At 37.1% G+C, this 25,241-nt stretch overlaps 2 protein-coding genes across 4 annotated transcripts in view; both read right to left on the minus strand.

The window, feature by feature from the left end:
* Positions 1–7,349, minus strand: part of LOC123771462 (uncharacterized) — a 127,163-nt gene extending 119,814 nt beyond the window's left edge. The window contains exon 1 of one of the 2 annotated variants that reach the window (XM_045764007.2): positions 6,334–7,349. In XM_045764007.2, the coding sequence (XP_045619963.2) occupies positions 6,334–6,418 (85 nt within the window). In that variant the 5' untranslated portion in view covers positions 6,419–7,349. The remainder of the gene's footprint in view (positions 1–6,333) is intronic. The other variant, XM_045764008.2, reaches the window with a different exon arrangement.
* A 3,844-nt stretch (positions 7,350–11,193) lies between these two features.
* The window catches only part of Vha44 (V-type proton ATPase subunit Vha44), a 46,826-nt gene continuing 32,778 nt past the window's right edge, over positions 11,194–25,241 (minus strand). For both annotated transcript variants that reach the window (XM_069313714.1, XM_045764010.2), the window contains exons 3-10: positions 23,808–23,961; positions 21,993–22,179; positions 21,428–21,526; positions 19,263–19,424; positions 17,660–17,753; positions 15,132–15,229; positions 13,525–13,654; positions 11,194–12,307 (exon numbers count right to left, since the gene is read on the minus strand). In XM_069313714.1, the coding sequence (XP_069169815.1) occupies positions 12,209–12,307; positions 13,525–13,654; positions 15,132–15,229; positions 17,660–17,753; positions 19,263–19,424; positions 21,428–21,526; positions 21,993–22,179; positions 23,808–23,961 (1,023 nt within the window). In that variant the 3' untranslated portion in view covers positions 11,194–12,208. The remainder of the gene's footprint in view (positions 12,308–13,524; positions 13,655–15,131; positions 15,230–17,659; positions 17,754–19,262; positions 19,425–21,427; positions 21,527–21,992; positions 22,180–23,807; positions 23,962–25,241) is intronic.

Below are 25,241 nucleotides of genomic sequence, written 5' to 3' on the forward strand. Positions count from 1 at the left end.
GCCATCTGTTGGCCATTCTTTTAGTTTGTCCAAGTCACCTTGTAGCCTCTTGCTGTCTTCCATTGTATTGATCTCTAATAATTCTTGCAGTATCAGCAAACATTGAGAAGAATGTGTCTATTCCCTCTGGGAATTCATTTACATATATGAGAAACAGGATAAATCCAAGAAATGTACCATGTGGATCTCCGTTAATGACATCTTGCCACACTGAAATCTCACCCCACACAGTAACTCGTTGTCTTCTGTTGCTTAATTACTCCTTTATCCACTGGAGCTCCTTCCATATTACTCCTGCCTGCTTCTCCAACTTATGGACTAGTTCCTTTTGGAGTACTGTGTCTGTCTTTCTTAAAATAAAAAAAATATGCAGTCTGTCCACCTTTCATTTTCTTGTCAAATTTTTATTGCCTGGTCATTGAATTCCGTTAAGCCTGTGAGGCAAGATTTGCTCTCCCTGAGCCCATACTGGTGTTATGTTTAAGATTTCCTTCTCTCCAGATGCTCTACTAGTTTTTTCACAGTCTTCTCCATCACCTTGCATGGAATGTAAGAGCCACTAGCCTGTAGTTTAGTGCTTCCTGTCTATATCCCTTATTATATATTGGGAATATATTACCCGTCTTCCAACTTTTTGGCATTTCTCGTTACCAGTGACCTCAAGTACACCTCAGTGACAAGTATAGATCGTCTGCTACCTGTTTTAGTATCCATGGTGAGAGACTGACTGGACCAACAGCCTATGCTGTGTCAGGCTTCGCCAAATACACCCAAATGTACCCATTTAGCTACTCTCGAGTTATGTTCGTTCGACTAGTATGTCCCTTCTCTTTTTCAACATAATCCGTAAATATTCTTAGCCATTCCTCACAACTTCTCCATCTAAATTTTGGGCCAATCTTGAAGCAAACCTCACGACATCCTCTATAATTGTTTTGCTAATTTTAGGCGATTCCAAACTGGTGCTTCTTATTTCAGCACAAATCTAACGTAGGTTAGGCTTTCTTAAGGTTCTTGAGTTTTAGACTTCTACATGAATGTTCACCAGCTTTCCATGTGCCGCTCACGTTATGTAAATGTGTGACTTCAGTGGAGGGCTCGGCATTGTGTATCGCAGTTCTTATTAATTTTCTGGTTCTTGCAATCTCTTCCTCATCTTGTACCACCCCTATTATACAGCTGATAATTGTATGTCATAATTACTACTACACAGTGTTTTATCAATAAATATTATTACTTAAATTGTATGTTAAATGGTATTTAATTTATATAAAAATGTAAGTTTCATTTAAAAATCCCTAATTCGTTAACTGTAGGTAGTAACTAAATGATTGTAACCTATCCACCGCTGCCCACTGGATGGGGGAGGTGTGCAGGACAAACATATCAATTGTAACTAGCTCATCAAGACTATCTTGCTTAGCTAAATGAATTGTGGGGTTCAGTCCCTGAGCCCATTATGTGCCTCAAGTTCAAGTTCAAGTATGTTTATTGAGACAAGAAAGAAATATATCTCAAAGGGATAGAGTAGCTTAGGCTATTTCTACCCCCTCCCCCCCCCCTTATGTGCCTCTGTAACCCTTTTCACTACCACCCACAGGATGGGTATGGGGTGCATTATGAATTAACTAAACTAACTGTTTTGCACTTCTTCATTCCAACCACAATTATAGCAATTTGTATTTTTTTATTAACAAGCTTAAATACACACGTGATTTTGCTGCTACTCCAATTATAAATGGAAGATTGTAGAGTATTGATCAAAAGCGAGTCATGTGTTCATCTAATACCCAACCTCATAGGATGGTTACCCGTACATGGAACCAGGAGAAAACATGAGATGCAGGTCTACTAACCTGCACTAGCAAATTATGGTTAAAACACAAAAATATCATTAAATTATTCGTGAGTGTGTCAAGTAGTTACAGAGCTCAATTGCCTTATGCCATTTGGTGTGGTCATTGATAATAGGACTATCATACATAGTGTCTGCGAGTGTATCCAGGCTCGTGTTCACATAGTTTACAACTATAATGCTCACCACTGGGGTCCATGTTAATAACATTATAACCTAACCTAACCCATATTTTGGTCACTTGAAAAGTTACTGGACGCAGGCAGTAACAGCTTAGGACGTGCCTTCCAAAGAATAACAAGGAATAAGTAGCCTATCGTTATATCGAACAACTGAAAACTGTACCACGTTTTTAATATATGACATTTAACTAGATTAAGATAACACGCTCTAGCACACATAACACTAGGAAACATGCACAGGTTACAAGGAACCACTCACCACTGTCCTCGCATGAAGAGTACGACGTATATGTTGTTGTTTAAGATTCAGCTACTGGGAACAAAACGTTCCAAGTAGCACGGGCTATGGTGAGCCCGTAGTTGACTTATCTGGCACAGGAGCGGGGCTGTAACTGTACGACGTATAGGGGGTGTTGCGTAATATACTAGGCGTCATTGGCGGCGGCAACAGCCAGTGACGAGGAGTCTGGTCTGTCACACACAAAACCTAGTGTACGACAGTGGAGGGAAATACAACCCAGATATGGAGCAGCATGATACGTGGGACATGATCCCCACGACAAAGTTTATTACACAGCCACAGAATTAGTCGTGGACACAAAAGAGAAATAATCGTTATTAAAATCTTCGAAAATAATAAACAATCAAATTAAAAATACCGTTAAAGTCGGACGCAAAGGAATGTTTCGGTTAACTTTTGTCTTTCAGAAAATTAAAAAATAATAATGCAGTGCATAGCTAAAATTACCTCTGTCTTGTGAAAGGTTGATGAAGGCAGGCAGGAGCCCTTCCACATTTGACCTTTTAAGGAAATATGATCTCAATTTGCCCGGGAACGGAAGTGAAGGTAATTGAACTATTTGCCTCAAGGCAACTTGTAATTACTATATAAATCTCTCAAGGAAAAAAACATCTCGACAGCATAAAAAAATTGTCACTCGCGAATCTGATAGGAATACTAGTCGCCTTCTAGTTATATAGAATTAAATATAGATTCACCATAGATATACGCATTATATACACATTTTACCTGGGAACATTAGACATACATATATGTATACGTGGAAAAAGACTAACATATTTCAATAGATTAGATTATACAAATAATTCTCCAAGACTGGAAATTAGTTTGTACAGTAAAAATGAACTGTTCAAATTATCCGTTTGTTTAAATAAATTGCAGGAACGCCTAATGAACATTTTTTTTAACCAGAATTAAAAATACCGATTTATTTTTCGGAACTTCTACCATCCATTCCTTTTAAAATTTGAAGAAGGAAAATAACAAGCTGGTAAGCATGTTTGTTTTATGAAGAAGGGGGCAAAGTTGAACAAGTCTAGCTGCGTCTGGGTACAAGTGACAGGATGACTTATTTTTATATATTAACATACTTTGGTGCATCTGCTTTCATGCAGCTATCCTAGACTATATGACGGGTTACAAAGCATGTGTGTGTGTGTGTAAAGAACTAGCTATGTAATGCTAAAAGGCCCCAGACTCGCAGGTTAGTTAGTCGTATGACTAACCTGCGAGTTTGGGACCTTTTAGCATCACATAGCTAGTTCTTTACACACACATACACACACACACATGTTTAGTAACCCGTCATACAGTCTAGGATAGCTGCATGAAAGCAGATTACAGGTTCATGTAATCAGCAGCCTGCACTGGCAAACTTTGGGTGCATTATGAGGATATATAATCAAGAACGATTGAGTGAATAAAGTTACAATGGTATTAAAAACTTCTGAATGAAAACCTACGAGATGGCATTAGCTAAATTTATAAATGTTACGATTTCTAGAGGCGTAATGAGCATTGATTACAAAGTATTGAGTGCCGAAAATATTGTGTCGCTGTTTAACTGTATATTTATTGCATTCATATTGCAATGTTTGCCTTTAGTTGCAGGGAGAACATTTATTTCTGCACATCCAACCTATATTACATAACATTAAAAATTATACTGAACCTTTTATTTTAAGTACACTTGTGTACATATATATACTGAACATATATACTGTATATGTTCAAGTATGCTTAAGAAAAAGTATGCATATCTTAAGCATACAACAAGTATGCTTAAGAAAAGTTTAGGCACATTTCTAAGAGATTTTGTTTTTTTGGGGGTGGATACTCAGTACTCTACAGTTAGAATAAGTTAAATTCTACGAACTACGAACCACTTATTTTGATGAAAGGGAGCAGTAGAACAACAGAATTACACTTACATCGCATCATGTGGATACCCATGTGCATAGGAAATAGGCTTACAGGTTCCGGAAGATGAGAGGAAATGTCAGCACTGTGGAGAAATGACCGACAGACCACTGGAACATTATCTAACACAGTGCAGAATTACAAACCCATTAAGATTTCAACTTTGTTTGGAGGACGGGCTGCAGTTGTGAATCGTGCAGCCCGTCCTCCAAACGAAGACCCAAAAGTGATTCCATGCACCCGCCAAACCCCCTGTTTATGAATGAAAAACGGTTTACACACGACTCACAACTGATTTCGTTCGAACATTTCCGGAACAAGTGCTTCACTGACGAATTTTGTTCGAACCACAACACTGTAAATGCTTCACCCACGTACTACAAATACAAATAATCGCCAACAGAACGTAAACACCTAACCTAACCTATGCCTATATATGCACAATATGCTAATATATTATAATACTATATTCAAGACAATCGACTTGAGAATGGTCCAGGACGGACCGAAACGTCGTCTTCCCTTCACTTTAAAGTGTGTGGTTTAATCAACATTATAATATTAATTTATATTTGAGAAAATTCCCGTTTTGAATGAACAGCATGTTAAAATTCATGAATGCATTTGTGCGGTCGACCTCTGGATGTAATGGACTTGAGTCGAGGACGGGTTGTGTGTAAACCGTTTTTCTTTCATAAACAGGGGGTTTGGCGGGTGCATGGAATGGACTTTATGTCCTTGTTTGGAGGACGGGCTGCACGACTCACAACTGATGACGTCCGAACACTACCAGAACAAGTGCTTCACTGACGACTCTGTTCGAGCCACAACGCTGTAAATGCTTCACCCACGTACTACAAATACAAATAATCGTCAACAGAACCTGAACACCTAACCTAACCTAACCAGTGCCTAAATATGCACAATATGCTAATATACAATAATATTAATTTATTTTTGAGAAGAGTTGCCTCTCAGCTGACGAACGTAAATAAATGCCGTATTTACGGTTCTAGTCGCAATAATTGTGTGCTTTTGTTACTAGAACTCAATCCAACAACACACGTTGCTGGATTGAGAAAATACGTCGTGAGATTATGTGATGAATAAATTTATCCTTTTTGGAGTAAAGAAATAAGAAATGATCCCTTTTTAAAAACTAAATTATATCTGAACCACTCATTTTTACCTTATTAACAAGCTTAGATATACAGTATGTTGACCAGACCACACACACACTAGACCCAATCGACTTGAGAATGGTTCAGGACGGACCGAAACGTCGTCGTCCCTTCACCTTCTAGTGTGTGGTCTGGTCAACATACTTCAACCACGTTATTCTGGCTCCTCGCCTGCACTTAGTTATGCAATATGTATGTAGGCCTACTTGTGTAATCCCGCACATACGTAGCCTAAGTAAAACCATACAAGGGTTTTTGCCCCTAAATCAACAAAGGCGTTCTTTTTCTAGCAATTACTTTGATAACCATCAATAAGCCTAAATATAAAAAAAAACTAAAACTTGAAAAAAATTAACATTGATTTAAAAATATGGGGTAGCAAGTCTTTTGCCAACCTTGTAAATCCTGAAAAGAATTAATAACCGATCACTCAATCTATGTTTATTTGCAAAGTCCAGCAAATACATGGTGTACTGGCGTACATATTTAGAATTGATAGCCTTTTCAAAGCCCTAAACTACACACACCATTTGTGTACAATTGGTGATTACAATTTAGGTGAATTCTCTCGCATTTCTAAGGCAGTGAATTGACAAATTCATTTGAGATTACAAAAACGACCATTTGGGTATTCCAGCGAGTTATATAATGTATTGTAATCAATACAATGGGTGGTACAATGCAATGTTACATTACAATGCAATGTTACACTGCATTGTAAGACGGATTGCATGAATCTACGAAAGTTGGCGAAACACCAATTTGTTCACCAATAAACCGATAACCCCTCAATTCAAGGCAGTTGGAAAAATAAAACTTGGCTTACCTGTGTTTGATAAGAACTTACGCGGTATTGACAAGTCTATAATCTGGTGATTGATTTGGGATACTTACCTCTTGCAGAATGTCCAGCCGCAGACTCTCCTTCACTATACACGCCGGGACTTTCCTCTCTATTGTCACTACGCTGTAAGTCCATCCACTGTATTGCCACTACGCTGTAAGTCCATCCACTGTATTGCCACTACGCTGTAAGTCCATCCACTGTATTGCCACTACGCTATAAGTCCATCCACTGTATTGCCACTACGCTGTAAGTCCATCCACTGTATTGCCACTACGCTATAAGTCCATCCACTGTATTGCCACTACGCCAAGTCAACGTCACTGTATTGCGAGTACATCAAGTCCTTCCAATGTATTAATTTGCCAGTACGCTAAGTCCTTCCACTGTATTGCCACTATGGTAAGTCCTTGACTGTATTGCCACTACGGTAAGTCCTTGACTGTATTGCCACTACGGTAAGTCCTTCCACTGTATTGCCACTACGGTAAGTCCTTCCACTGTATTGCCACTACGGTAAGTCCTTCCACTGTATTGCCACTACGGTAAGTCCTTCCACTGTATTGCCACCACGGTAAGTCCTTGCCTGTATTGCCACTACGGTAAGTCCTTTCACTGTATTGCCACCACGGTAAGTCCTTCCACTGTATTGCCACTACGGTAAGTCCTTCCACTGTATTGCCACTACGGTAAGTCCTTCCACTGTATTGCCACTACGGTAAGTCCTTCCACTGTATTGCCACTACGGTAAGTCCTTCCACTGTATTGCCACCACGGTAAGTCCTTGACTGTATTGCCACTACGGTAAGTCCTTTCACTGTATTGCCACCACGGTAAGTCCTTCCACTGTATTGCCACTACGGTAAGTCCTTCCACTGTATTGCCACCACGGTAAGTCCTTCCACTGTATTGCCACTACGGTAAGTCAGCACCATTGACTCAACAGGCGGCTGTAGTAGGGGCTGAAGGAACCAGCACTTGACCTCAGCCACCATATATACCCTGCTCAAGTCAGCGCTCTCCACACAATGTTGGAATATTTTCTTTACGATTAGTTTCAGAGGTTAATTTAATTCATGTAAAAATAAGTTATAGTTCTGATAAATATGAGGACACTGTGTGCAATTAAATATATTGTTTCTATTTAATAGTGCATTTGTGTTTTATTTTTTAACTTTATGTATATTTATTAACTTTGTTATTATTTAATTTTCATTTGTTTTTGCATATGATTCTGTTAATAAAATATTGGGCCACCCTATATATTTTTTGCTGAAATATTTATTATAAAACTAAGCTTACTTATGGAATCAAACATACGTTAAACAGTTTTTTATACTAATCTTAAGACTAACATGAAAGCTATGTGAAAACAGTATCTATTAAGATATATGATTAATTTAGGTAGACAAACGTAATTTTGCTCAACATTTGTAATCGAGTTTCAGTTTGGTTATTTATTTTAAGCATATAAATTCTGTGCACAAACGCCATCCTAAAAAGTATGGATGTCAAAACCCACTTACGGGTAGCTTAAGACAGCCAATAAGAGTATCAAGGCAATAATCTACCTCAGTGATATGGAGTTCTTAAAAATCTCAGATATAAGATGAACAATCAGTATATTAGCCAAAGCTTGTTGACCTAAGGACAGAAGAATTTATCTATAGCGGTTCTGTAACAAAATTATTAACTAGCCTTATATTAGGCTGAAACAAGCCTATCATTGTTTTATTTAGTTTATTTATTTAAAAATTCATGAAGAATATTACTAATGTATATTTCAGGTATATGGATCAAAATACTTTAAGTATACTTACAGAGATCAAGTAATTAAAGATAGATAAAAAACACTTATTTATTCAATAACATTGAATAAACATGAATATCCTGCTTCATATAGCAACCGTGGCCATAGTATAGTGAGACTACACTGCACTATGGATGCTTACCTAGGGTAGGTTATAACAATAATACCCAGCTCCCTGTGCCTCACGGGAGACCATCTCCCGTCACGCAGGGTGCAGTCGCACCTCCACAGATCTCCAGTATCAGCTCTTGATACTGGTAATGGCTCAAAAGGCCCACCACTTACGGGCTATTCATGCCCATGCCACTTTTTGGGTGGCTTAATCTTCATCAATCAATCAATCACCCTGTGCCTCTGTGGCCTGGTTTTCGCTCTGGTCCCTGATACACATATTGTACTCTCTTGTGTGACTTGGTACGGGAAGCCATCTCTATGAGATTGCTTCAGGGAGTCACAGGACTCTACCAAAAAGTGGCTGTTGTTGTTATAGATTCAGTTACTCTGAACAAAATTTCCATGTAGCACGGGCTCTAGTGAGCTCGTTAAAAAATGCCTCTCTGACAGAAAGAGGCATTTCATTACATTCAAAGACAGTTTTTGGTCAATATATTCACTAGATTGCCATCATTTGGGGTATACCTGGCAGCCCACAGGTTACCCTGTGCCCAAGACTACCCCATCCCTTACATACACACACACACCTTCCCATCTCGCCTCTTCACTACACAGTCTTCATTACTGTAAACTTTGCACCATATCCGTCTCCACTTGCACCCTTCCTATCCCCCACCCTCATATACTCTCCCTATAGTTTTAACAGTAGGAGTCTTACAGGGAAGGTTTAGCCTGTATCATGGTATGTACAAGTGAACTCTTGCTATTGATCCCTTATTGGGTTTAATCGCCTTCACAATTTATTGGCAAATCCCCTTTCACTGAGATTTATCAGAATCCCTCCAGTTGAAAATTAACTTGCATGAATGTCTAGTGTGAAATTCCATATACAGTATTGTACTTTTTAACTCTAGGGGTTGACGAGTACCAGACAGGAGCCGAAATTAACATCCACTTGCTCTCAGTGCAGACATAGGGAAAATAAGAACTTCAACCCAAGAGCTTAAGCTTTCCTCGAAGCTTAAGTAACATATAATCCATGTGGTGGCAGTGCATGCCGAGTTAATAAAAGCAATTGCTGGATACTGTGTGCAACAGTTAACAAGTAAAATCATAGCTATATTCAATTAAAATTGAGGAAAAATGTTACAAGGGTATGCATTACACTGTAATCATTTTCACTACACTATATCACTGTAATCAGGTTGTGTCAAGAACATACATATCTTATCTTTACATTCGTTTAGCATTTCACCATCTGAATACACTAAAATTTAAACAAATGCTAAACTCTATGGAGTTTTAGTTGCACATTTCATATCCAGTGACTTCGTAAAGGGGTGCAGAGGCCAGTTCCCCTTCAAGTACGTAGGTAGAGGGGCTGACCCCAGCCATCCTATGAGACACTCCAAAAATCACCAATCACCATGCAAAGATGGGAGGCTAGCCTCAAGAGTCTGGTTTCCAACCACAGACAAACAAGGCTCTTTTAAAGATAAGGAACCCAGGTCTCTGACTCTCCCTCTCCCAACCTTTTCTCCTCTTTCCTCCTGTTCTCTCGCCCAGTGGGCAAAACATGCTGAATTAACTTTGATTCAACATTGATAACCGCTGAAAAATCCATTGTTAACACTATGAACAACCAAACTCACATTTCAAGCTTCGTAGGTAGTGTTGGCTGTCACAATAGTAACTAATGCTACTTAAAAGAGAGGCATGGGGGATCGACCCAAACCACCCTATGACACTTGCCATACAATCATAATTCACCGTGGAAAGTTGCAGGATGCTAACCACACAAGTCTGGTCTCCAACCTTAGACACGCAATCTCTTATGTGCAGATTGTGTGGGTACGGGGATTAAAATAAGATTTTACTAATTAAACTTGGCTATAGACCACATTAGTTTCCCACTGACTGAGGTGAACGGAGGCATTAGATAAAAGTTATCATGCTTAAAGGTCTATCTTGCTGTGGGAATCAAACCCGGTACCGTTCGGTTGCAGACTGATTGCACTGATCATGGAGCTACAGGATGAAGAAAGTTATTACAAAATAGTTACATTATTAAAATATAAATTTGCATTCTATTGGTTTAACAAGAATACCTAAAGAAAATTTGATAAAAAGCAAATACAGTATAAATAGCAAACTATAAATGCAAATGGACATTTGTATGCTGTAGTAAATGCCCAGTACAAATTTTCTAATTTGAGATAAAGTACCATGTGTTTAAATAAAACATGAAATAAACAGTTTGAAGAAACTAGAATTATTAAATATATTTATTGGGTGGATATCTGTAGAAAAAATGCATGTACTGTACTGTAATTTGCACCTGACACAGAAAGAGCAAATACCACCATAAGACAGGTTATCTTGAGATGATTTCGGGGCTTTAGTGTCCCCGCGGCCCGGTCCTCGACCAGGCCTCCACCCCCAGGAAGCAGCCCGTGACAGCTGACTAACACCCAGGTACCTATTTACTGCTAGGTAACAGGGGCATTCAGGGTGAAAGAAACTTTGCCCATTTGTTTCTGCCTCGTGCGGGAATCGAACCCGCGCCACAGAATTACGAATCCTGCGCGCTATCCACCAGGCTACGAGGCCCCTACAGGTGGCAAACTTACTTCATAAAATTTTTGTTAAATCTTTTGTTGACAATCAGTGCCTTCGTTAATTCTATAAACCCCAACCATAATAAAAAATGATTATCATTACTGCCAAATGAAGCAGTGAAATGTTTGCAGTGGATTGTTTGGGATAATTTTTAGATATACGTGATTGATACATAAAGCAGCTCAATTTGGAGGCCAAAAATTTGTCAACTTAGGAGCTGAACTAGAAAATGTGGAAACAAAACTATTAGTAGCAATTAATGAATTTGCAGAAAATGTAGCATAACACATGCTACAATCTGCATTTGTAATACAGACAAGAAAGCCTGTGCTTCAATTATCTTATTTGGACACATTAAAAAAACATGAATGTGTACTATTTATTCACATGTAAATTATTTACCAATCTGTACATCAGTCAACAGACACTGTCACCCAACAGCAAGTATGACACTGGAAGCTTAATATACATAAAATATACAATTAAATGCTAACTAGATAGCCAAATTTTACACCATACATATTCAAAGAGCTCTACTTTACATTCACAACATTTCTTGAACATGACATATGGCTTATCAGCTATATGTTAACTTTTGGAGCCATTTACAATACTAATATACATATTCTAAAGGAATTGAAATTTGCAACTTAATTCCAAATTGTCTTACATAGCCCATAAAATCTTGAGATCTGGTAAAATAAAAATAACAACATTGACCTAATATGGACATTTGTTCCTAAAGGACTAGAAGTCTATCAAGAACAATCTTATCCTCCAATAAAATGCACACACAGTATACAATTTTTTTGTATTGGTAAATGCGTCGGTATTTTGTTCTAAGCATCTCACGAATGAACTATTTTACACAACTATTATCACTCATTACTCAAACTTTAACATTTAAATATAAATGTTGGAATGAAAAGGGCTATCAGGAATGTAATACACTCTCCCAAAAACCAAAACCCAGATGAACAAATTAAACTACTATGTATTTAAAATAAAATGTACAAGTGAAATATATTACATTTTATCTGACCTCAATATCAATAAATTAAAAAGATGTCTTCACGTCAGGCATCCATATATATATATATATATGAATATACTGTACTTTCACAACTTTACATCTACAAGAGGAATTTATGAATACATTAGTTTTGTGCACCATTATAAACAATTTTAGTAACATGCCTCTAATAACATTTATATAATTTCTTTTCTAATAGTTTTCAGCTGCAAGTATTAAAAAAATTTTGGTTAAATAAAATCTTTATAACAATTTTTTCAATCAAAACATTTGTTTGACTGACCAAATATCACCTCATTTTGGGTTCATACATTATCAACAGTTTACATCAAATGCGCTAGGAAACTTTCTAAAGCCTATGGTCACCAATCATGTCAGTGTTGATCTTAAAATATACATATGGATAATATTCACTTGTGTTGAAACCCAACCCAGGGATGTCCACAGTCTGAAAAAAAATTAAAAAATACATATAATCCTTATTTTAAAACTTAAAATCATGATGATGCATGCATGTTTAGCACACCAATACTTTTATCTCAAAATCAATTATATTTTACAATTATGGAAAATGTAAAAAAGGAAAAAACCTGTGTTGAATATAATGAAATCACATGACTGGAACAGGACCATTACATGTTCACACTGCTGGGGGGATAGCTGGGAGGTAAGAAAGGGTGGTGGGGTGGGATTCAAGGGTTCGTGATGGGAGGACAAGGGGCTTATTTGTGTGATGAATTACAAAGGGCTGTATTCAATATTTACCTCTACTAATGAAATTAGATCTCTTCACTCAAATTTTAGAGTGAAACTTTTCGAAGCAGGATAACTTTCGTTCAGATAAATAACAAAGTGTTTCTTATACTATGTTTCCAAAAATTGGGTTTGTGTGTATTTTTTTGGACCAGGATCACATTCATCATTTACAGCATTGTGTCCTAGTGAAATTTGATTTCAAGTTCCGAACAACTGACTTGCAAATGGCTCTTCAGAATGCAACCCATTCGTATATTGAGGACCCTCTGTATCCAGAGATCAATATTTTTTAATCCAGATCAGGTTTAATTGAAACTATAAACTGCACAACCTAATCTAGATTTTGGAGATTATACTGTACAGTAGTTTACTTATCTTCAAAATTTTTTTACCAACACATACTATACAGATGTGTGATGAGTATGCTTAACATGGAGGGAAGGTAAGGAGTCCTACCCCTATAAAACACAATATTCATGCTAAGTGCACCTATATAATGATGCACAGATAACTAAAAATAGTCTGCTCCATTGTCTATCATTTATTTTGAAACTTAAGGGTAAAATCTTAATGCGTTTTAGCATTGGTATATACCATCACGAGATAAAACAGTGGTACCAGTGCCAAGATAACTGCTCTAAAAGAAGGCGAAGCTTTTACACAAGGAAGAGAAGGGAATTATCAGGGGAAAGTGCCAAGCCATTACGACCGTATAGCCCTTGGAAAGGGTCAGGAAGGATTAGGGATGGGGCAGAGGGAAGGACTGGTGCCCAACCAATTGGACAGTCGGGGATTGAACGCCACAACAGACACCAGAGCAGACAGTGTAAAATGTTTAACATATGTAAGCATTTACAGAGTATCTGCTAAAATAAAGTAAGTAAAGTATAAGAACTAATCTTTACTCACATCTCCTGCTCCTCCTGTTGCAGAGGAGTCCAGGTGGCTATACAGTTGATTGAGTAAATCACGTAGCCTTTTAACACTCTTCTTACTGGGATGAAGTAGCATAGCTTGGAAGTTCACAGGTAATCCATATCTGTAAAAATAATGACAACACATTTTTAAACTTTACAGAGATTTAAACATGTAGTTTCCTACATGTACTATTGAACTTACAACTGTCTGAATAACTTTTGTTGTTGTTTTGAGCCTGTTAATTTATACAACAAATGCAGGCTTTCACTGAAAGAACATTGTACTGTACTTACATCTTTATTCACATTTAAGTGAGGTACACTGTACCTCAACCCACAGTATTATAACAAGTGGTGGGTTTTTTAGTTATTCCTTATACAACTTCTTGCAAGTAGTTTGTGAATAAAAATAAATGTGGAATTTGGTGGCAGAATACTGTACTAGTTTATTTGATGCAAAGAATATTGAACATCTTCTCAGTTTTCTAATGTATTTCTTGATCACATTTCATAATCAAATGATTATGTCAAACTACTGTAGTTTAACCTTAAGTTATATTAAGTGAAATGTTACCAATTTACATTACAAATTATTATGAAGTAAAAACTATTGGGAATAAGCAAATAACTCATTCACCAAAACGTCAGATTGGTAAAATTGATCATCACTATAGCCATGCACCTCCCAGTTTTAGAAAGAAAACTTGTGCACAATTTGCTCCTGGAGGGCTTGCTTAAATTCGAGAGAATTCTCTAGACCATTTTTCTATATGTGAAGGCATGAAAAGGTTATTTCTAAAGCTAAAGCTTGGAACAATTGTTATTTCTGTTAAAAGCTCATCACATAAAAAGTGTGGTCAAGGTTAAAATAAGGTTAATCATGGAAAACTGAAATTAATATATAAACTCTGAATAGGGAAGGTCTATTGGTAAATATCCGTCATATGATAGGTTGATTAAGATTTCGTTCAATAGCTGCATATATGCAGGCAAAGTGTGTTGAAACCAAAGTACTGTAAATAATTTGTTTACCACTTAATACTTTTATATTCAAGATGCAACAATATATTAACTATGTTTAAATCAGCAGAAGTATGCATTCTATCATTTGGTAACAGAAAAATCATATACATTTGGTGACCTGCTTGATACCTGCTTGATAGGGTTCTGGGAGTTCTTCTACTTCCCAAGCCCGGGCCTAGGCTAGGCTTGACTTGTGAGAGTTTGGTCTTACTGGGCATAGTAAGAGTACATACATAGTACATACTGACTTACATAGTAAGAGTACATACTGACATCATAGAGTACAGTACAACATAGCCAAAAAGAGTCAAATGTTCCAGCAAAGGGATTATTTGCAAAACTAGAGTAAGTCTGAAACTTGGTAAGATACTGAAGGTGCCATTGTTCTCTGAAATCAAAGAATGATGCACTCGTTGGAATGCAAATTTAAACCGTCATACGGTGTGACCAATGACTTCAGGACCTTGAGAGGACCCTGTAAGACATACATCATATGATGCAAGCTGACATGGAAGAATTATGCCAAGGAAGAGCCAGAGTGTCAATTAAAAAGTAATGTGATTGGTAAAAACTTACCTGAGAACCGACTCTACAAAGACCCGTATGGCCTTCACGTGTATCCAGCAGATGAAGCACTCGCTAAAATTTACTTTCAGCCAACGCACTAGAGGACCCTGTAAGACATGATGATCAATGCAGGACATTATTTTAAATACACTTATGTAACTAGAGTGCAAATTGATTCTCTTATATCTTAAATAAATGTGTCAACTTTGTTAAAGAGAAAGCATGAATAATATATTGCAGGATGTCCCATGTTGACTGATTTCTATCCTTCTAGTTGAGTTATACTGAAATCTGTAAGTCTCATGAACATTGAGACTCTTGATATGCCTAACCTGTACCCAACATTTACTATGTAATGCAACAATTATCAATATATGTTATGCATTTACAAGTTGAACATATAAAAACACGGTAATCACTATGTGGTTCAGTGTTCAATAACTCACTACAATATATGAACTGTCAATGTAGGAGAGGCAAAATTATATATATATATGCCGATTAGTATCATAATTTGCCATTGTAAAAGCAGTTCAATGGCATTCTGTGGTTGAGTACTTAATTTAACTCACTACTCTACAAATTGTCTAACAGATTTCTAACCCTGTACTTCGGGGAGAAATTATGTGCAACAAATTTAAAACTGAACAATTTAAAGAAATAAATCAAGATAAAATTAATACCGAGTACATACCGAAACTCAACAGGTAAATATGAGAAAAGATTTTTTTCATAATTACATCCACATACTATACTACCATGTGAATCTATTATTTATCACTACATGAAATACACAACATTTCCACAGTGGTATCCCAGCTGAGTTGGGACTCACAAGGCGTGTGAATCATCACAAACAAAATGCAAATCACTTATCCCCCATCTGTCACACATTTTCCATCCATTCCTCTTCCCACTAATGGTGAACACAGCCTTAAAGGGCCCAATGCATGTGGAGACTTTTCCAAATATGAAAAATAGTGAAAAAGTTCAAACAAATCTCCCATTATTTGGTATCGGCATTGTGAAAATTTCATCACAATGTTAAGAAATAGATTTTTTTACAAATTTTTAAAAAATAAATACGTGCGGTGACGGGCAGTAACCAGAACTGATAACTATAATACCTCCAATTTACTGGCAATCAGGAATAAAGAGATGCAAACACCTGTCTGATGCACAAATATGATGATTAGTAGTAAGGAGGGTCCACAAAGTGTATATGCCGCTGGTGCCACCTGGAGGGCCAGATTTCACACATAATAATGAGTTAGTATGTTATTATGCTGTATTCTATTATATATCATATAAATACATTGCCCAATGGCAAATATTTCTTTTGTTCCTTTGTACAAAAAGTTGACAGCCATTTTTTTTCCTCTCCTTTGTTTCTATGCGGATTTTGTTGTGACTTCTACATCTTGGAGAATGCACATCCGGCACTAAGCATGTGAAGTTTGAACGAAATTGGTCAACATGCTAATCAGCCACAGGTGGCAGAAGTTGTGACTTATTTTTTTGGGGGTCGATTTATTTACAGGGTTCAAACACTATTTTCTTTGTCTATTAAGCTTGTATTAATGAATGAGGACCAGATTAGGGCCTTATCACTAATAAATGGGCAATAAAGTTATTGCAATATTTATGTTTCGGTATAAGAACATAAGAATGAAGTTAACTGCAGAAGGCCTATTGCCCCATACAAGGCAGCTCCTATTTATATCGACCCAATCTCATTCATATACATGTCTAACCTACTGTTAGACAGTTAAGGGGCCCAGTGTCTGTTTTTCAGTTATCCCTAACATATCCCTATACAGTATTGTTTTTTTGGGGTTATTTTTTCTTGACTTCATTTCAACACATATTGACCTCCAACTTTCACGTATTCGAGTACAAATGCCAAGCAATCTTAATTATAACTTACAAGGTATGTCATAAATGAAAGTACTATATTCAATGTCAAGAACTTTAAATGCATTTTTCTCTACGAAAAACATTTTCAACTTTGAGACCTATTAAAAGATTTAGTTTCTGACCGATTCTCACCATTTTTACGTATGTGCAAAGTTCATAGTACTATGGTTCCTAGTGAATCGATTAGTCATAAAGCCATAACGTTTGGAGTTATAAATATTTTGCATATAAATTTGGCACATATTTGGATGGGCACATTCAAAAAATGTTTTACAGTAAACTATACTCTTAAAACAACAATTTTCTCACTAGCAATTGAACATTATATGTCATTCTGAGACCATAATGAATAAAATAACAATTGGTGACATAAGATATTTATAGCAATTTGAAGTTGTAATTTTTTTCTTTTTTCTATTTTCTAACTTTTTTTTGTTCATGGTATGATGTTGGTCCATTAGGAAATGTTGGAGCATTTACCACGAAGATTATGCACAAAAAAATTGAGTGTGTATGAGGAAGTTTCGGTGTCCATGCACTGGGCCCCTTAAAACCATGTTTACCGAACCAAAAAAAACGTCTAATACTGTATATCAGAGGGAAAGAAAAATTTGACTTACAAAATGCCTCTTCTTGTCATTGATGAGTTTTGATAGTTCATTCTTCCCAGCTGTAAGTTCTTCTTCGTTGTACGTAAACTCCCGGACAATAAACCTGAACAGGGAACAAAAGTAGAAACATTTATTAAAGGAAATAAAAATGTTATTGTTTTCTGTCAAAATTAAACAAGCCTTTAATTTTTTACTACAAATTTTACATTTTTTTTTTGGAGATATATACAAGAGTTGTTACATTCTTGTACAGCCACTAGTACGCGTAGCGTTTCGGGCAGGTCCCTGGAATACGATCCCCTGCCGCAAAGAATCGTTTTTTCATCCAAGTACACATTTTACTGTTGCGTTAAACAGAGGCTACAGTTAAGGAATTGCGCCCAGTAAATCCTCCCCGGCCAGGATACGAACCCATGACATAGCGCTCGCGAAACGCCAGGCGAGTGTCTTATGTTGATGTTGATGTTATGTTGATGATGTTGATGTTGATGATGTTACCTTGATGTTGAGAGGTGAGTGAGGAGGTGAGAGAGGGGAGAGGAGGGCAAGAGAGGGCAAGGAATGGATGAGGGAGTGTGGAGTGAATAAGAGGCAGGAGTGAATAGGAGAGTGGAGTGAATGGGATGGGGGCTGGGATAGCAAGAGGAAAAATGGATAAGTAAAATAGTGCAGTTTATTATATTTTATTCATATACGTTGAAATGAGAATTTTATTAACTACAGAGGATGCCCAACTTACAATGGTGATACTATCTTAATTTTCCATCATAAATTGATCAGTTGTAACTCAGAACACTATTTTCCATAGATGCAATGCTATAAATGGGAGATTTTAACACATAAATAACGTGAAATTATGAATAATGTTGAATAAATACTAGTTTTTATTTACTTTCAATGCTGGAAAAGCATTGAAAAACTAGAGTATGCTCACTAGATTTAATAATTAGAGAGGTTTAATTATTGAAAGATGAGGTAGAAAGTAACACCCTTAGCTTTTTCATGTCAGCAATAATATCGTTGCACATTTTGGTTACTATGGTTGAATTTATAGATACTGAACTTATCAAGTACTGTATTCAAAAAGTCTAGGCTTTTCTTGATATTGATGACTGTTGGATGGCTTGCTTCCTATGCATGCAAAATCTGTGTTAATATTTCTCATTCGTATGAGTGCCTTATGTCCACTTCAGTTTCCAATGTTATGAATCTTCTGTTTCTTGACCCTGATTCACAACCAGCAACACTTTATCAACCATGATTAGGGAACACTTGGGCTGGATGGTAGAATGACAGTCTCGCTTCAAGCAGGTCGGGGTTCAATCCCCGACTGTCCTAGTGGTTGGGCACCTTTCCTTCCCCCCCCCCCCCATCCCATCCCAAATCCTTATCCTGGCCCCTTCCAAGGGCTATATAGTCGTAATGGCTTGGCGCTTTTCCCATATAATTCCCTCACTTCTGACTACAAGCCCCTCTCCCATTCAATTATTATCAATCCAATCACACTGCCAAAACTGTTAACACAAAAATAGCAGATGGGAAAAGTTTTATATTTTTTTCAATTATTTATAGCTTGCTTCATAACTGCAAAAGTAAAAACAGCATTACTTACTTGTTCTCTCGAGAATGGAGTTTATACTCATCAATCACCTTTGAAAAGAGTGTGACAGTGAACAGACCATGATCACTATCTTCGAAGATCATTTTGGAGGACCGAGGCACAACCATATCAGCGAGGTGTTCATATTTTGCATGCCAGTCTGGGTAGTACATCCTAGAAAACAAAGGCCATATTTGGTTTATACATGACAATACACAAATATAAAATACAAATGGATTATAATGGTTTTATTTTCATAAGGATATTTTTATTTGCTGCACAAATTTCAATGAAGAGTATTTATGTATAATCTTGATGCGTCACTCCCTCTTGAGAGCTCCCCAGCATGAGTAGCCCCAAAACAGAAGGTGCTCTGGGAGTCACTATCACCACACAAGTCTCACTTATTCAAATACTATCTAACCCAGTAGTTATCTTGTTATCTTGAGATAATTTCGGGGCTTTTTAGTGTCCCCGCGGCCCGGTCCTCGACCAGGTCTCCACCCCCAGAAAGCAGCCCGTGTCAGCTGACTAACACCCAGGTACCTATTTTACTGCTAGGTAACAGGGGCATAGGGTGAAAGAAACTCTGCCCATTGTTTCTCGCCGGCGCCTGGGATCGAACCCAGGATCACAAGTCCAGCATGCTGTCCGCTCGGCCGACTAGCGTTCCAGCCTGGTGGGTAGTGAAATGTTTTCTGGTGGGGTCGCAGCAACTAATTTCCAAGTACTGTACTAGTAGATCTGAACCATCAAAAATCAACAAGTGGCAAGTATCCTGATTATGCTTTTTGTTTTTAATTAGGAAAGTGTGGCACAGATGTTGCAGGTCTGTAGAGTACAGTATTAGAAACTAGTGCCATGAATCCAAAAAGGCAGGAAACACTGCTCTAACAGCCTTCCATCAAAATTTCATTTATATATTGTTCTACCCTTTCCTTCAATGATGATGGTCATCCACCTTTACTGTATAATTCTTATTTCACCCACATACGCCTTCGATAAATTATTTCTCTGGCATCCTACTGACATGTCCATACCACCTAAGTGTAATGGACTCGGCCCATCCTACAGTAATGCCAGTACAGTACTTATAGCAACTATTACATCAAATGTACAAAAATGGACCATTAGGCTCAACTAAATTCATGTTTTGTATTACTGAATTAGCCCAAGTGTCATACAAAAAACTGGAAAACTAAAAAACCTAACCTGTCCAAGCAATTCTAGGCCTAATATAGTACTGTACATTTATGCTATTCTAGGCCTAGGAATGTTAAAGTTTAAATTTTGTGTCCTCTACAAACTTAATAGTGCAAAACATGAATGCTGTTGGCTGAAACAGTCAATTTTTACATGTCTGACCAAATAGTTGCAATAATCACCATTTTAGGAGGATTGACTGATTGCACTGCATGCACTCCACATTTAATTCCCTTCTCTCTCCTATTTTACTCAACACAAATCTCATAATTCCCCATTACAATACCCATCTCACACACTAACACAGCTGCTGTTCTAAAAATACTCTTATCCCTCATTTGTCCTCTGGAATATGCTGTTCATTTTCACACACAAGGTTTACTTCCATATTGTCAGTTCTGGAAAAATTACAGTACTCCATATCATTCTTATATTATGTCATTCACATCTCGTAGCACTCTTCTCCCACTCATTACTCTCTAATATTTCACCTTCCTTACTTCCATTTTATCTAACACTGCAATAAACTTTTATCTAATTATCTGGCACCTAACCTTGCTGCCACTCAATCTAACATATCTAACATTATGTCCACCATCACATCACTACCTTACCTTAAAATATCTGCAGTTATTCCATCTACAGTATACCAAGAGCCTCTAACCTATTTACAGCTTTTCTAACTTCCTATCTTTATATCCTACTCTGTTCCACTGGTCTTCTGGTCCTTGTGTGCACACTGCACACAAAATCATGTTACAGTATTGCCTTTTCTTCACCATTTGCAACTATTAAAAACTAAAAATATTCACTCCACCTATAGATTGGTGACATGTAGATCTGTCAACAAAGTTAGAGTACTGTTCAGTAATTAAGAACCACTGGAAAATATATACAATGAAATAACCAGGCTAAAAACTTTGAATTCCTAATTATGAAAAAATGAAACTATTTGCAAAAAGATCTAAACTTACTTGGGCACTACGACTAACAGAGTAACAAGGTATTCACTATTTTGAACAAAATCGTCTTTCTTCACCAATTCACCGAGGTTTCTTGTCAGAAGGCTTCCACTGAAAAACAAATATTAATTTATATTCCACATCATTGCATTAAAATATATTGTGATAAAAATGGCACCCCCCTTTTAAATTTTTTGTGCTAATTTCGTATAAAATGAATACCCAATACATTTCACCAGTAATCCATCCTTCAAACTTGTTCAAACCTTATAAACTGAGAAAGATAAAATTCACAAACATCTTAAAAGTTTCAACAAATACATTAGCTCTTACAAGAAAGAAAAAAAAAAAGAGAGAGAGAGAGAGAGGAAATATGGGAATAAGCAAGTCCTTTTTATGGTCACCTTCATATACATTAGAATAAGCTAGTCATGTTTACATTTACTTTTATACACAACACAGACTATCATAACTCCCCTATGCAATAACAATGCTATATCTGTCAATGACTGGATGTTATGGAACAAAAATTAAAATGATTTAATCATCGCCCAACAAGACTGCAACATGTACATACGTTTGCTTCCTCTCCATGTTGGCCAAATTTGACTTCAGGTTGTTGTAATTTGAAGATTTGGATTTGAGGTCATTTTCAATTTGAGTGACCTGGTTATTGATGGCATCCACAATGCCCCGTAATGATTGCTTGATTGGAAACTTCGCCATCTCCCACTGAAACTTCGTCAAGTAGGTAGCAAGGTCCACTGTGATGTAGAAAGTGGGGGAGGGAAATTAATTATTAACTAGGTCTGTATACTGTATAAGGATTCTGTGCACAGCTTATTAAGCTATTTAAATTGTTAAACACATGTGAAATAACAGGAGAGATGATATCTGAATGGATGCAATAGAAAACATGGCTTTTGTCTTCAATAATTTATTAAAAAGTTCATCATATACAATAAAATAGGAGATAGGTACACACACAACAGCTAGCCATCCATATACACATATATACAAGAATAATCATAAAAACCACTTGTTCAGCTACACACACACTGGTCAACATAAGAACTCCCTTTAGAACCTTGTGTAAGGAATCGTTCAGGACCCTGTATACCACTTATGTCAGACCCATCCTGGAATATGCAGCTCCAGCCTGGAGTCCATACTTAGTTAAACACAAGACAAAGTTAGAAAAGATTCAGCGGTATGCCACTAGGCTCGTCCCGGAACAGAGGAATGAGCTACGAGGAAAGGCTAAAGGAGCTGAACCTCACGTCCCTGGAAAACAGAAGAGTAAGGAGACACATGATAACCACCAACAAAATTCTCAGGGGAATTAACAGGGTGGACAAAGACAAACTCTTCAGCACAGGTGGGACATGAACAAGAGGACACAGGTGGAAACTTAGTACCCAGATGAGCCACAAAGACGTTAGAAAGAATTTTTTCAGTGTCATAGTAGTTAATAAATGGAATGCACTAGGCAGTTATGTGGTGGAGGCTGACTCCATACACAGTTTCAAATGTAGATATGATAGACCCCAGTACACTCAGGAATCTGTACACCAGTTGATTGACAGTGGAGAGGTGGGACCAAAGAAACAGAGCTCAACCCCCACAAGCACAATTAGGCGAGTACAATTAGGTAATTACACTGAACGAATCTTTTTGACATTTGTTCTTTTTTGTATAGAAAATGGAGCAGCCTGCCTGACATTCACTGAACAATCCTTTTGACATTTTTTTCACATTTTTTTCTAAAAAAACAAAAAAAACAAAAATGCTTTGCAACATTACAGCAGTCACCCCTTTACATCCCAGCACCATTAGCATTTTTTTTTTAAATTTCACTGATTTACATCGTCGGAGGCATCTGAGAATTTGCAAGAACCAGCAGGAAAGCTAGTAAGCACCACATGGTTTCTCGTTAACTGAGTGGGAACTCGTCAATCGAGACAATTTTCTGCAAGTCACTTGTTACCTAAAATGCTTGTAGATGGAGCCGCTCGTCACGCGAGGTTCCTCTGTACTGTACTGAATAACCCAAACTAGCATGTAGAGTACTTCAGCAAACATTTGAAGTGATTGTTTAAGTTTAACAAGTGAAAACAGGTAATATTTCTTGGGCAGATTCAAATGAAGTTTGTTTTAAAGCAACATTTTTGACAAAAAAATACAAAACCTATTATAATGCACTGGAAGTACTGTACGGTACATGAAAACAAACCCAAGCAACAGCTTGGTGGACCAAACTCTCCTAAGTCGAGCCTGGCCTCGGGCCGGGCTTGTTGAGTAGAACTCCCAGAACCCCATCAACCAGGTATCAAGCAGAGGGAATATTTAGGTATTATAGTATTTATATACTGTATTCTCCTATAATCCTTACTTTGATTGGCAAGTAGATTTTCCTGAAGCTTATCTCGTTGGTCCTCAAGTACTTCTCCCAAATAGCCGGCCATCTTGCGAGTCACAGTTTCTACATAAGTGTCCAGTTTAGCCAAGTCATCACTAAGACCAACTAGCTGATCCAAAGTACCAACCTGAACAAAGAAGATTTTTTACTCAATACAGATAAATTATTTAGGCATTGACAGGTTCCACATTGCACTAAATCCATGGGCACTCATTTTCCAGAGCTTGACATTGTGGTAGTGTTGTGATGACACAACCAAATGAACAGAGAAGAGCAGCCAAATATTACGCTGTCCAGTAATAAGAATAAAAAATATTTCAGAGCAATGGAAATGGAAATTTACATTTCTTAAAACTATGTCACTGGAAGATACAGTATACTGTATGCTACTTGAAGTAAAACCACTTCTTTGACTTTTTAGTTCTGCTCGTCAACTCCTGACTTGATGCAATTTTGTTTATAGGTGTTAAATTATGAAAGCCTTTACCTTACCATTTCTGTGGATGTAATTACTCAGGTTTAGTTACAGGATGAGGGCTATTTCCCTATAATTTTTGTTATATGACTTTTTGAAACTACAGTACAGTACCAATGATTTTGATACACACGCCATCCTTTTATTTAAATTATTCTGTCTACAACTCTGTTTGGTAAAGATTATTTGCACATTTTATTGGCACCTTAGTTTTTTTTAGCAAGAATTTATGCGTGAAATGTATGTTCTCTGCACTCCTTCAATTTTGGAAACTTGTCCTGCCTTAAAGCGGGACGTGATTATCGAGCAGTACTGTATTCAGGGTGTGAAAGCACAAAGTGATTTGAAAAGGAGCATTTTTCTGGTCTCCCAGGATTTGAAGCTTTCATAATTGAAGCTGTTTTTTTTTGTTTACTGATGCCACACTTACTTTGTTTAGCTCTTTAAATAGATCAAATCAAATAATGTATCCTGTATCCAGTTTGTCACAAATTTTTTTCCCTAGTACAGTAGCTGTTATTTATCACTGTTGAATGTGTGTTGTTTTCCATTGCACACTGGAAGACATCAGTGTTATCTTGTGAAAAAGTAGAATGGAGATTCACTATCATACAGCATGAAACCTCTATTTTTGTTTCATTGTATTTAAAATGTTCAAAATTCAGTTATAAATATTTTGAAAACATTGAGTGTCTTGAGGTACTGCAGTTCAGCAGCTCCTATGGGGAAGCTGTCACCGAGACATTTTTGTTTTTGTTTTTTTAATATAAACAAGAGTTCTTACATTCTTGTAAAGCAACTAGCATGCATAGCGTTTTAGGCAAGCCCCTTAATTTTAATTTTCCCTGGAATATGACCCTCCAAATTGTTTAACGACCAGGTGCCCATTCACTGCTGGGTGAACAGAGGTGTATAGTTAAGGACTGGCGCCT

This window comes from Procambarus clarkii, chromosome 76 (assembly GCF_040958095.1).
Source record: "Procambarus clarkii isolate CNS0578487 chromosome 76, FALCON_Pclarkii_2.0, whole genome shotgun sequence".
NCBI lineage: Eukaryota > Metazoa > Arthropoda > Malacostraca > Decapoda > Cambaridae > Procambarus > Procambarus clarkii.